This window comes from Rhinopithecus bieti, unplaced genomic scaffold (genome assembly GCF_001698545.2).
Source record: "Rhinopithecus bieti isolate Rb0 unplaced genomic scaffold, ASM169854v2 scaffold_17174, whole genome shotgun sequence".
NCBI lineage: Eukaryota > Metazoa > Chordata > Mammalia > Primates > Cercopithecidae > Rhinopithecus > Rhinopithecus bieti.
The window spans coordinates 1,313,361-1,327,528 of NW_016808962.1; the positions used below are offsets into that span (position 1 = coordinate 1,313,361).

Here is a 14,168-nt window from a genome sequence, read left to right on the forward strand (position 1 = left end):
CAAGTCCCCCTGCTTTGGAGAGTGAGTCTCTGGGGCAAATGGAAATGATTCATCAACTCTAAAATTTCAAAGTTGGTTTTATGCAATAAAAGAAAGTGACTGCAATGGCAGTTTCCCAGAGCAGACTTGAGTTTCTCATTCTAAAATATCTTCCGAATTGGACACCCACAGTGCTCCCTGTAGTGCAGTGGGCTGACTCGGTTATTAAATGTGCACTCACATATACATGGCTTGTTCATATCCACAGCCCTAAAGCATCGGGGTCTGAAGATCGAGAGGAGCTGTGTCTAGTCCTGACCCCTGGGCAGGAGTCTCTTTCTAGAGCTCTCAAGGCACATAAATATCCCATTTCTCTCAGCCACCCCCAGAGACTGATGCTCACAGATGGAGAAAAAACCTTGTCTTGCCTGCGGTAGCAAACAAAGAGCAAGAGTCCCTCGTGGACACATGTCCAGTGCCAAGGGCCCTGGTTCCTTGGCTCCCAGACCTCCTTTACCCTGGTTCTCTGTTGTGAGTACCAGGAAGTCCCTCTTATAAGACCTGGGTCCTAGGACCTCACCCAGCTGCTTGGAGGGTGCAGTGGCCAAGGGAAGCCTCTCAGAGAAAAGGTGACCCTGGGCTGGCTGTGACCATCCAAAGACAGCCCCTGAAAGGCGGAGGTACTGGCATGAGACCTGGTCTCTTGCTGACGCCTGAGTCGTTGGAGGGCTCCAGGAGTGTCTATGCTTAGTGCTGCAGTCACTCCTCCATCCTCCACCTCAGATGCGCATACTGGTGTCTTGCCCCATGCTCCGAGGGTCCGACACTGGCAGGGTGACGCCTGTAACTGGGGACTGCTCAGTTATAACACACAGTAAGGAAATAACGACACCTGGACCTTTAGAAAGTACCGTGGATCCCCTGTGTCCCCAGCATGACTTTGAAACCCCCATATCCAGATCACTGACAGCCAAATCCAAGGCCCCTTCATTCTTCCAATGTCCAGCTGCTGGGGGACAGGCGCTGGGGCCCACTTACTCACTTCCCTCCCTCTCTCCTGAGATTCTTCCTCTGCAGAGTTGGAGGCCAGTGCCACCCCATGGCACCCCCATCCTGCCTAAATGCTATCCTCCATTGTCTCTGGGCCCCTAATGGAGCTCCCGGGCTCAGTGCACCTTCTCAGTGCCTTCTCTTCTAGTAAGACAGTGACCATGCAAAAAAGAAAGAAAAGAAAAAAAAGCAAGCAAGGGCCCAGCCCAAGACTCCGAGGCTCGCCTCTGCCCTCAGGGAAGAGCCTTGCCCCTTGGCCCCCATCCTGGCCCTCCATGGTGAGGCCTATCTGCATCTCCAGCCTCACTCCCCGGCACCGAACTTCCCTGGCACACTATGCTTTCTCGCAGTCCGCTTCTCCTCCAGACCATCTGCCTGGTAAGGATCCCTCTGCCTCACAAGGCCTGGCTGAGAGGCTCTGGCTGAGCACCCCCGGCATGTTCCCCAACTCTGGAGTTGAAATGAGATGGGACTGTCCGCATGTCTCTACTTTGTGAGGCTGTGAGCCTTCTGCCACGGAATCAGCTTGCAGATGACCTGCTTTCTGAACCCTAAAGCGCTCTTCCAGCTTTCACATTTGGTTCCTTTGGTTGGGGTTTAGCACACAATTTAAATCAACGGGCACCCCATGGTCAATTATTAAAAGCTGACAGTTTCCATTGCTCTGAACTTTCTTTAGGATGCACAGGTTATCAGCCATGGGTTAGCACTAAAAGAGCAGGTGCCGAGTCTGGGAGGGACACTGAATGCCTGGTGGGAATGCCACAGCACTGTCTGCAAGCAGAACAGGGCCTGCCAGGTTCCTGTCGTCACAGGGTGGAGGTTGATGTAACATGAATAAAATATTTTGACAACATGAAGCAAAGAGCCCTCAAGGTATGAAAAAAAAAAAACCCACAGAACTGGCTTTCTGCCACCCGTGGAATCATGAATTTCAAAGGTTGAGTCATTTCTTTTGTTACTGGGATATCATCAGTTGAAATCTTCCCCCACTTAAAAGGGTATGATGCAAAAAACCCACCACGTGCAGGCTGAAACCAGGCTGAGACCCAGAGTGGGGCGGGGACAATGAGCCTGGAAGCAGCACCCAGGGCCTCTTCCACAAAACACTGACGGCGGCAGAAATCAGATCAGAGTGAGGGAGCAGGGCCTCATGGCTGGCGGACACTTGTGGGGAGCAAAATGCCCCCGAACCAACTGCCTGAATCTCACCCATTCTACAAGAATGACACAAAACTGTGCTCACTGGCACAGATAGCACCCAGGTCTCAGCCACCAGAGCTTTGTGATATCCCACCTCTGGACAGCCTCTCTTTGGTCTTGTGGGTGGGCAGGGCTACTCTACATTGTCCAGTGATAAATCCCCCTCAGTGCCCATTCAACAGAACAATTCTGGTCTCGAAACGATCATCTGCAGTTCCGCCTGTCCCAGACCCCTGTATCTGCAAACATATGTCGAACTCTTCCTGCATGCCAGGGGAAAAAAATAATTAGTGCTTCCCTCAAGAGGTTTGCTGGCTGGTGTAAGAGGGTGAGCTTAGTGGAATTAGGACACGGCCATGGGGTGCAGTCAGAGAGATGAGAGCTCTGTTATGTGTCCCGGTGAAAATGAAGGTACTTAAAACAGTGTAGGCACTCAGAGTAACAGTTCTTACTATTTCCAACATCATCAACATCACCATCACTAACACCACCATAAACATCATCACTATCATTACATTCATCACTGTCATCATCACCATCGCCAAACCATCATCACCACCATCAGCATCATCACCATCATCACAGTCATCACCATCATCACTGTCATCATCGCCATCAACATCACCACAGTCACCACCATCATCACCATCACTATCACCATTATCACCATCACCATTACCACCATTAACATCATCACCACCATCAACATCACCACCATCATCAGAGTCATTACCATCACCATCACCACCACCAACATCATCACAGTCATCACCATCATCAGGATCATCACCATACCATCACCATTACCACTATCAACATCACCACCACCATCAACATCATCACCATCATCACAGTCATCACCATCATCACTATCATCTTCACCATCACCACCATCAACATCATCACAGTCATCACCATCATCACCATGATCAGGGTCATCACCAACATCAGGATCATCACCATGATCACCATGACCATCATCACCATCAACATCATCACCACTTTCAACATCATCACCATCATCATTGTCATCACCACCATCACCATCAACAACATCACCATCATCACCATCATCACTGTCATCACCATCACCGTCATCACCATCACCATCACCACCATCAGCATCACCACCATCAACATCATCATCACCATCACCACCACCATCATCACAATCATCACCATCACCATGATCATCACCATCACCATCATCATCACCATGATCATCACCATGATCATCACTACCATCAGCAGCAGAGCCACCATTATTATCATTGTGCTGATATGAAAGACTTTCTTAGGAAATACTTAGCCTTCACATATAATTTTCATCTCACAAATAATGCAGGATGCCCAGAAGTCCCCCGGAGGTGCACTGGGCAATGCTATTCCCAACTCTCTACCACAAGTGGTGGTCTTTCTCATAATGAGGACATAATCTGCAAAGAGTGAAAGAATCTGGTAACTTCAGGATGCTGAGGTCTCTGTGACAAACCTTCATCTACTGTCAGAATTAAGAAAGCTGTGTAGCAGTCTGTGTCCATGGATGAGATGGAAGGCAGGACAGCAAGAAGGGGCTCATGTAGACATGGTGCTCTCAGAACTTCCAGTCTACAGTTTCCCCTTGTGAGCAAGACTCAAGATAGTCTCCGGTCAGTCAGGCAATGCCGCACCATATATGGGGCTGACCCTCACGCACACAGATGTGGAAATGATTCCCCTTGCAGGGTAAGTGATGGTACCATTCTGGGCATGTCATGAGCCTTTCGGACATGCCAGGATCTTTCCTATTCACACATGGAGCTAAGCTGAAAGAGGAGGACTCCAGCTCAGCAGCCCTGGTCCCCTTTGGCTGGCTGAGGAGATGGATATGGGTTGGGGGATCTAGGATGCCTTCAAAGTGCAGGCACTCCAGCAGCATCCCCAACCTTCTGACGATGTCCCAGAGACTCGGAACCAGCTGCTTTGCTACCACACTTGTTCCTGCTAGGATCTAGTGATTTTTGTTTTCTGCTGCTTGCCAAAGTAGCCATTTCCTATTGAGAAATGTCATTACTGAAATTTAAATTTTAAAATCAAAAAGAGTTCCAGTGTTTTCTATACCTGCCAGGGAGGGAAGAAACGATTCCTTCCCTGCTTAGCTGCAGTGCCTGAGAGCTATAGAAGTAAGCATTTTTTTTTTTTTTTTTTTTTTTTTTTTGAGCCAGAGTGCTTGCTCTGTCACCTAAGCTGGAGTACAGTGGCGCAATCTCAGTTTGCTGCAATCTCTGCCTCCTGGGTTCAAGTGATTCTCCTGCCTCAGCCTCCCAAGTAGCTGGGATTACAGGCATGAACTACCACGCCAGGCTCATTTTTGTAGCTTTAGTAGAGACAGGGTTTTGCCATGTGGACCAGGCTGGTCTTGAACTCCTGACCTCAGGTGATCTGCCTCCCTCAGCCCAGTGGGCATCTTTTAAAGGGATTTCTATCACGTCAGAAAGTCCTGGACTGAGATCCAAAAGCCTGCCATGTAGGCTGTTCAGAGACCACCTCTACACTGTGTAGGCTTTTTACACTAAATGAAGTGCGAGTCTCAAGGCTTGCTCCATCTCCCAGCTTGGTGCTTACCTAGCACAAGAGGCACATCCTGGAAGAGGAAGCGGAGCTCCCAGGAAAGGCATGGCTCCCTCTGCCCTGTTTCCAATGCTGCAGCTAACCCTTCAGTGTCCATTCATCACTGCTCATGGACAGTTGCTCACGTGTCAGGGTTCTTACAAGAAGGTCACTTCCCAATTTTAAAAAGCTCTGGGGAAACTGGTACCCGGTTTTGCTTATATCTAATCTTTTGACATCTTTTTAGTTCTGATGCTAGAAAAAAATGGACAAATGGTCCGAGATGCCTGTCAAATACGCATAGATTAATAAATACTTTATAAATACTTGTATTGTCAATACCCAAATATACACTGAATTTTACTGGTCTATTGCTGAGATATGAAAGTCCTTCAACTTCAAAATGATAACTAAATAACTTTTATAATAAAAGGAATTAAACAGGATCTAAAATCAAAATCAAAATGCGTTACTGGGTTGGACACAGGGGCTCACGCTTATAATCCCAGCACTTTGGGAGGCTGAGGTGGGCAGATTACGAAGTTGGGAGTTCAAGACCAGCTTGGCCAATATGGTGAAACCCCATCTCTACTAAAAATACAAAAATTAGCCGGGCATGGAGGTGCGCACCTGTAGTCCCAGCTACTTGGGAGGGTGAGGCAGGAGAATCATTTGAACTCGGGAGGTGGAGGTTGCAGTGAGCCGAGATTGTGCCACTGCACTCCAGCCTGGGCGACAGAGCAAGACTCAAAAAAAAAAACAAAAAAAATTATTAAAGTAATGAGTTTGGTTGGGCGCAGTAACTCACGCCTGTAATCCCAGCACTTTGGGAGGCCAAGGCGGACAGATCACAAGGTCAGTAGATCAAGACCATCCTGGCTAACACGGTGAATCCCCGTCTCTACTAAAAATACAAAAAATTAGCCGGGCATGGTAGCGGGTGCCTGTAGTCCCAGCTACTGGGTTGAGGCAGAATGGCATGAACCTGGGAGGCGGAGCTTGCAGTGAGCTGAGATCACATCACTGCACTCCAGCCTGGGTGACAGAGCGAGACTCTGTCTCAAAAAAATAAATAAAATAAAATAAATAAATAATGAGTTTACCAAGTAATTTAAAAACAGCCAATCTGAGAGTGGATAATATGATGTGGCTTTCTAAAATTCCAGGCCTTATAACTGTTTATTTGCACCAAGAACGGGGAATCAAAAGGATGGAATTCAATCAATTGAAAGACATATTAACCTCAAGAGACTACTCTATGTTAACCTAAGCCATGGAGTCCTCTTCTCCACATACACTCAGATGCCTCCAGCCTCCTCCAAACCTACATGAGATTGTTATCCAGGAGAAAAGACTTTTGATTTTAATGTTTCCAAGTAACTTCTTTCAAGAAGGTTTGGTGAAGTAAGTCAGGTGTGATACCGCAGATAGTTTTGTTCCCATTGGAGCCTTTTTTGTAGACTCAAAATTTCCCAAATATATTTGTTTAATGCATCAACCTGGACCTATTGTTCAGGAAGTGCTATCCTGCTGTGGTGTTGTGGTTGCTATACAGCTGTATTGTAAAGTCCAATAATCTACTCATGGGGGACTCTCCAGGCTCCTTCAAACTCCCAGCTCAGGATATACAAAGACGGAGTTACTCAGGCAGGCTGGAATGACAGCTGTTTGCTCAGTCACACCCCTAGTAAGTGAGAGGTGGATGTGGACGAGCCTTTCTTCACACCGTCCCTGGGCCAGGCACTGGGATAGGGTTTCCTTCTCACAGACGGAGTGAAGAGAAATTCACAGAGACACTGCCCTTTACACACGTGCGTCATTCAGGCAGCCCACGGCACACTCAGACCTGAAGCCAGGACCAATATCTGCAGAGTGTGAGGTCCTTCCCCCAGACCACCCCAGACCTGAGTTGGGATTGTAGTCCTCACCTGTGTGACTCCAAAGAGGATGGAGACACTGAGTCCACACCGCAGGGCACTGACATTTGCTCTACTACGCTGGTGCCATGTGAACCTAGGCGGGCCATGTAACCTACTGATATCTCCGTCAACACGACTATAAGGCAGGGACTGGTGCCTGCAGCCAGGGTGCTTAGGACGATAACATGGGCCAGCCCACCTAAACCAAGAACCACGCGGGCATAAGTGGCAGCATCTCATCAGTGTTACCAGCACATGGTGGGAATCACATGCACGGTGTCACATAGCCATATTCTCCCTGGTCCTTTACCTCTCTGGTCTTCACTTTTAGAGGTAAGTCCCTCTAAGGAGCCAGCGGCCCCCATTTGCCAACACATCCCAACGTGCCAATGTGGGAGGCCCTGGCACCATATGGATGCCACACTCTCTGGCCCAAGGTTATCCTTGGGTCCTGGTCCCTGCATATCACTGCCAGGGCTCCCAGAACACAGCTCTGTCTCTCCACCTCCTGTAGCCTCCCAGCAGCCCCCAGGCATAGCCGCTACAGCCTGGCTGCCCTCCCCTGGTGTGCACCTCTGTGAAGGAGCTTCCAGACCACATGATCTTACCCACACAGTCCCCTACTGAGACAACCCTGCTCCATTTCAGTCCCCTTCTCTGCCTGCTGAGTGTCTTCCCTGGCCGACATGACCACCTCCAGCTCTCTGGTCCCCTCAGCTTTCATGACTTCCCAACAGAAAGAACCTGGTCCCAACAGGCAACTTGCCCCATTACATCGATGCAGCTTGAAGATAGTGCTACTATAACCCGGGCAGAGGTCAATGCCTGTCCACCACTCCCAGCCCTGGCTCTTCCCAGGCCTCAAAGGTAGGCAGAAAGGCCCTGTGCTGGTTTCTAAACCACCAGCCTCAGGGGAAAAGGACACATACAGTCTTGGCCTCTCTGCGGTTAGCATGACCCCCACCTGGTTTTGGGGCATCCCCAGGAGGCCCCTGCACCTGGCCCCATGGCTCTGGGTCCCACCACAGCTCTCAGTCCCCTCACCCATGAGCCTGCTCCCCCAAGCCCCTCCCATCACTAAGCTGCTCCCCGTGGCAGAACCCCTTGTGGACCCCAAGCCTCCACCCAGCCACTGCCTTCCATAACCAGTCCCCCCACACCACCATGGCCAACTCTGACACGTGTATTTGTAATCAGAACATTTTATACCACGACTGCTTAAACACTTCCTGTGACAAAGCTGTCTGAGGGCTCAGCAGTCCTCTTCCTCCCCAACCTTCAGCCCCATTGAAGTAGCTGGCATTTTTCCACAAAGCCCTGATCTATACCACAAGGACATAAGTAAGTATGCTTCCTTCGTAAATCCACTAACATTCATGAAGGGAGAACAGTTTCACTGTGAAGCCCACTCTGCAATGAAGGCATGACCGGCCCTTTCCAGTGGAGCGCATGCTGTCCTTGCCCCTGCACTGACGTTAACAGCAGGTGTTCTGCCTGGTTCTCTCACCCTCTAAATCTCCTACCAAGGGACCACACCAGCATGACAGCATTTGGATCCTAGGCCAAAATTCACGAGAATTGAAACTGCAAGGGAAATGTCCCTCCCTTGTGGGTTTTGCCAAAAGCGAACCTACTAGGCTGATTTCTCATCACACATTAGCCTCCTGTGGAGCACCTCCCATGGAGCCCCAGCTCACCTTGCCGCCCAGGGGTCCTGTTGGGGCCCTCTCCCGTGTCAGGCAGCCTGCTGCTTGCCCGGAGCCCGCCTCCCACGCTGTCCGGAGACACAGAGCCATTGGCCTGGCTACTGAGGGCATTCATGTGGGTAGGGATGGGTTCGAAGGTGGGATCCAGCTCCAGGATCAGCCTGTTGAGCTGCTCGATGGACTGGTCGATGTCCAGGGTGGGAGAGCCTGGGGAGGGGCCTGTGCTCAGCTCTGGGCCAGCTCCATTCACAACCTGGTCACCTGGAAACCTGGGTTTGAACACTTTGCTGGGAGAGGGCTGCTGTGTGTCAGAGGGGTGTGGCCCACTGCCTACACCCCTCTGGACAGCCACCCTACTGCTGGTCCCTCGGGTGGGGGTGAGTGGGACTCTGGGCTGGGCCTGGACGAGGCCCGGATTGTCTGCAGGGCCGCGGCTCACCAGCCGGGCCTCCCCATCGGGGGCGAAGCTGTACTGGTGAGCTACAACCATCTGCTGCTGGCGCACCCAGGTCTGTGTGGAGTAGCTGCTCTGCCCGTAGGCCTGCATCTGGGAGGACACTGAGGGCTTTCTCAGCAGGGGCTGGGGCTGCTTGGGTTCTCGAGTCCCGAAAGTCCGCTCCCGCTCATAGGGGCCATCCATGCCAAGGCCCAGGTCCGGAACAAGGGTGCCCTGCGGATCTTCACCAACGTTGCTGCCAAAACCGTCAGATAGGAGTGAGTTCTGGCTGCTCTTGTGGCAGGTGAAGGGACCCAGGTGGGCCGACTGCGGCCCTTCTGAGGAGGACAGGGTCCCAAGGCTGTCCACACTGTGCAGGTCGTGGTGGGGCATCTCGTCATCCAGAATGTCCGTCTCCCGGTCCTTCAGAGCAGCATCTCCATTCACATGAACCTGGGCCGGCACCACGTGGCGGGTCCCACTGTACTTGCTTCGAGCATCAGTCATTTCCTTGAGGGAGCTTCCAGGATCCTCCAGGCCAAAGCCACTGAGCAGCTGGTCCAACTCGGCCTTCTCCTGGGCGCTCAGGCCCCTCCTGGTTCCTGGAGCCAGGCGCTCTTCCGTCTTATCAGTCCTGGCAGAGGCTGTAGAGTGGCCAGAGTCACTGCTGACAGACAAGGTGTGGTCACTGTGGTCTGGGCTGTTGGTGGTCGGGACGGCCTGGGGGCCACCTGGGATGCCAGGATCCGAGGAGCTTTTTTTCCTCACCTTCGCATAAAGGCTGCCATCGACAGGGCCCTGCGTGTGTAGCACTGCGGGGGAGAAAACCAGAGAGAGGCTTTCAGTCCGGGATGAAAGCAACCCTCACACCCTCAGAATGAGTGTGTGCATTTGTCTAAACAAATAAATGGATTCAAAATATGATTTACAATAAACAGGGACAAAGATCCCTCTAAGATCACAAAGTTTTATATATACTCTGGAGGATGCCAATGAAAAGGCATTCAAATAAACATTTCAGGTACTTGAATCATTTCTACCTTTCCATGCAGAACAAACTGTCATTCTGAACTCTGGGAATCTTCACCTTTTGAATCATCTTACCTTTGGGGCTCACTGTTAATTTCATCATGACTGTGAACGTTGAGCCCAGCTCGGCTCATAAATCCCCAAGAATGAACTGTTCATATTAGACAAAGAAGAGCTTCCGTTCACAGACCTATCTAACATTTGTTGAGCATCAGCTAGGTGCTGGGTAGCAAATTCCTATTAAATTGAATGTCTTGGTGAAACCTGTCTCTACTAAAAATACAAAAATTAGCCGGGTATAGTGGTGCACGCCTGTAGTCTCAGCTACTCAGGAGGCTGAGGCAGAAGAATTGCTTGAACCTGGGAGGAAGAGGTTGCAGCGAGCAGTGATCGTGCCACTGCCCTCCAGCCTGGGCAAGAGAGCAAGACTCCGTCTCAAAAAAAAGAAAAAGGAAAAAAAACTGAATGTCTGCTCAAATGTCAATATGAAATTCAATGAAAAGAGAAAGTGCAGGAATTGGTTTGGGTCTTCCTGTTTGGCACAGCAACTTTGGGCCAAGTAGGTGCCTGGTGAATGTCTCAGGATCATAGACACTTGAGGCTGACCTGTATGCGCTGATTTCCATACATGGAATGTCAAGAAAATACAACTTTGAACTAAAGTGTGGGCAGGAAGGGCTGAAGCATCGGCTGCTATTATTAATCATGGCCATGACTCTGGCATTCTGGGACTCCCGAGCCTCAATGTGCTGACTGGCCAATTGCCGCGACCACACACATCGGGTCCTTGCCAAGAGCCTCCTAAAATAAGCTGGAGTTTGTAGTCAGCACATGCCGCACCCCATGGGCCTCCCCCACCTTCTACTTTCTCAACTGTGAAATTGCAAGCATTCCACAGCCAGGGAGCTGCTGGTGGTGGGAAGCCCACGCTGCGTGGGCACCTGGAATTTGACAGACGTGAGCCACTACCTAACAGCAGTCACTGAGCCTGGCCCAGGAGCCCTCTGGAGGGACCTGCCCTGAGCATGTGCCTCATAGCCCCGGGCTCCAGGCTGATGCACCACCATGGTCAGCAGCTGCTGGCTTTTTTGAAAACATGGGACAACGTGTTAGGACAGAGTCCCGAGAGGTACTGGGGTGTGGTGCTGAAAACACGCCCATGTCAGGCTTGCTTCTTGTTTCAACCGTGCCCAAGGGAAAGCATGCAGAGAAGCAGGGAGTGGGGAGAGTGGACACAGGGGTACGGGCCCATCTGCAGTGGCCGTGACTCCCATCCTAAAGTCAAGCCTAGGGAAGGGAGGGTCTGGGAGTAGAAATGCTACACAAAATGCTGAAAATAAACCAAGTCTTCAAGGCAGGGAAAGTGATGACAGGACATATGCCATGGGATTAATTCAAGGTAATAGCCTCAGTAACAGCTGCTGTTTTCTGAGTACCTTTTATTGACAGGGCAGGAGCATCGTGCATTTTCTCTAATTTTCACAGTATAACCTATTTTCTTGTTACTCTATAAGGAACTGAGGATCAAAGAGAATAAATAATTTGCCCAAGGTCAGGCAGCTGCTAGGAGGTGGAGGTGGGCCTAGAACCCAGGTGCACTGGCCCTGATGCCTGTGTGCTCCTGCTGGCCCACTGCCCACCTGCTCAGAGAGCACTAGGAGGGCACACACCTGGAGGCTCTGTCAGTGGCCCTGCCCACAAAGAGGTGGCACTGAACTCACATTGCTCTGACCAGGGATTAGCGAGTGACCAGGCTTCAGACGAGGCAGAGACTAAAACACCTATTTCGCCCAGCTCTGTGCAAATTAAACAAAGGAGACATCTGGAAAGATTGGCCTAAATTATAAGGCACGTGCAAATATCACTTCTACAATTTCAAAAATGGAAAATGCAATCCATTTGTTAATGCAATCACTAGGCGATTGTGAAGTAGAGTGGTCCCTTGAAGAAGCTCTGGCATCAGATGGACACTGGTTCAAATCTCAGCTCTATCCTGAGTCTACCCTTGGGTTCTACCAACTGGTGCATTCACCTTGACTTTCAGCTTCCTGGCTATAAAATGAGGGTGTGGGTAGATGGTTCTATGAAAAGGTTGACCTGAGAATTAAACGGCATAGCACACGGGTGAGTGTCTTTATAGGCCCTGAGTAAACATCAAGTTAATTTGATTTCTGTTTAGATTTCCTGTTACCAGGAAAATTTAACAAATGTAAGACCTGGTAAATCCTTCCTGCTGTTTTCAGAGAGTGAGAAGGAGGTGCTGATAAACAGCTTCTGCTCCGTGAAAATGACAAAGACTACTCCTCCTCCCCACAATGGAGGGTGCTGTATGGCCATCAGCCCAGTCCCTCCCACGCCTGGCTGGCAGCCAGGACACACACTGCAGGGCCACGCAGCCCGGGGCATGAGCCTACCCACTACAGTCACAGATTTCACGCTGCTAAGTCTATATGACTTCCCGCACCCTTCTCCCTAAATCTGAGTTAAAATAAATTGGCACAATAACGTAAAAAAAGAGCCCAAGAATGAGTTGTAAAACAATTCTTCTAATCTAAATTAAAATGCTGTCAAAAAGGGCTTATTAATGAGTCTGAGGTGGAATCCTTCAGCTAGCTCCCTGCCCTGCCTGCTAAGAACAGTACGTGATTAGAAGGCTCCGTGCCAAATGGTAAGGCAGAGGATAGTCCCTCTCCTGTGGGAGGGTATGAATAATCCTATTTTATTAGTGGTAGAAATCTTTAAATAATAATAGATGCATTAAAAACAACAACATTTCCATTACCATTGACTATACACTCCATCTATGTCAGGCCCATTCTGAGCCCTCCAAGCAGAGTCTCATCAAATCCTGACAGCCCAGGTGGTGTTCAACCACCTTCCTATTAATACATGAGAGCACAGCCATGGGACAGAGAGGGTCCAGTCCAGCCCTACCCAGGGTCAAAGACAAGGCTGGACTCCTGCTAAACTTCCTGCTACACACATATGTAGTTTTCTACATCAGAAAATGCCCAATAAATGTTAAATGTACAGGAAAAGAATATGAAACATTACCAGGTGAATTCCAAGATAGGACTGGTCAATCTTCTGAATCACTCTGTAGCAACACAGATCTTTCTAAAGGTGCAGAGCTCTGGGTAGGCCATCCCAGGAGCTCCACAGAGAACCCCCTGCATCTACATCCCGGTGGTCTTCAGTGGGGGCAGGAGAGTCAGCCTCAGGGGGAGGGAAGGAGAAGGGGCCTCTGGAACACACTGTTCCTACCCTGTTTTCTTGTAAAGGACTATCACTTTGCAAAGAAAGAACTTGAACTTCAGTTGGACAAAGGAGAGTTTCCCTTTATCCTTGAAGATGGGATCCCCATTCCACCATTTACTCTGTGTGTGTTCATGGTCATGACATTCAGGCTGTTCAGTTTCCTGGTTTTACATTTATAAAATAGAATGCTTCCTATCTTTCAATGGAATGAAAGACACAAAGATGCTTTCCATCTTTCTCTCAAAGTTATGAGAACTAGAGAATATGGACATAAAGTACCCAGCTCATAGGCTCCAAGTAAGAGCACTCATAATTACTATTAAAGGCTCTTCCCATAGTGGACAGGGCCTGGCATCCTCTCCCTGGACTCATCTCTTCACTGCCTGCCCTGTTCCCAGCAGTCCACTGCAAGCATGCACCTGCCCCGGAGCTTTGGCTCCTGTCCTTCTCTGCATCTCATCTCCCTCACCTCCTTAACAGGTGCTGCCCTGACCACCCTTTCCTCACTGGGTTTTTATCCAGAGTACATACTTGCATTCAGAAGAACTGCACCTTCACCCACTGGGACTTAGGCTCATTGAGGGCAGGGAAACGTTTGCTTTATTTTGCTCTCCCTTACATTTCTAGCATTAGAGAACAGCTTCTGACACCAGGTGAGTATTGAGTGAGAGGCTAAAAGTTTGAGCTTTTTCACACATGACAAAATCTGGGGAGCTATTTTGGAAAGCTCAGCTGCCTTAGCAGGCAAAACAAACAAGCAAACAAAGAACCACCACCAACCCAAACCAAACACACACACAGCCCACAAGGATTTGAAGGTAGAAGAGCCATGCAGCCCTTGGCCACCTGCAGTCCAGGTGTCCCCGCTCTCTGGGCCTTTTCCCAGGCAGCACAGCCAGGTCCGCCCATTCGTGAGAGGTGGAAACAGGGCGGCCGTCGCTACTGACCTGGCTGGTCTCCAACTGATAATGAACACAACTGGAAAAGTAAATGAAGTCA

General features: G+C 49.9%; 1 protein-coding gene across 12 annotated transcripts in view; it reads right to left on the reverse strand.

The window, feature by feature from the left end:
- The window catches only part of TNS3 (tensin 3), a 311,508-nt gene that overhangs the window by 81,033 nt on the left and 216,307 nt on the right, over window positions 1-14,168 (reverse strand). For all 12 annotated transcript variants that reach the window (XM_017888090.1, XM_017888093.1, XM_017888091.1 and 9 more), the window contains one exon: window positions 8,438-9,694. In XM_017888090.1, the coding sequence (XP_017743579.1) occupies window positions 8,438-9,694 (1,257 nt within the window). The remainder of the gene's footprint in view (window positions 1-8,437; window positions 9,695-14,168) is intronic.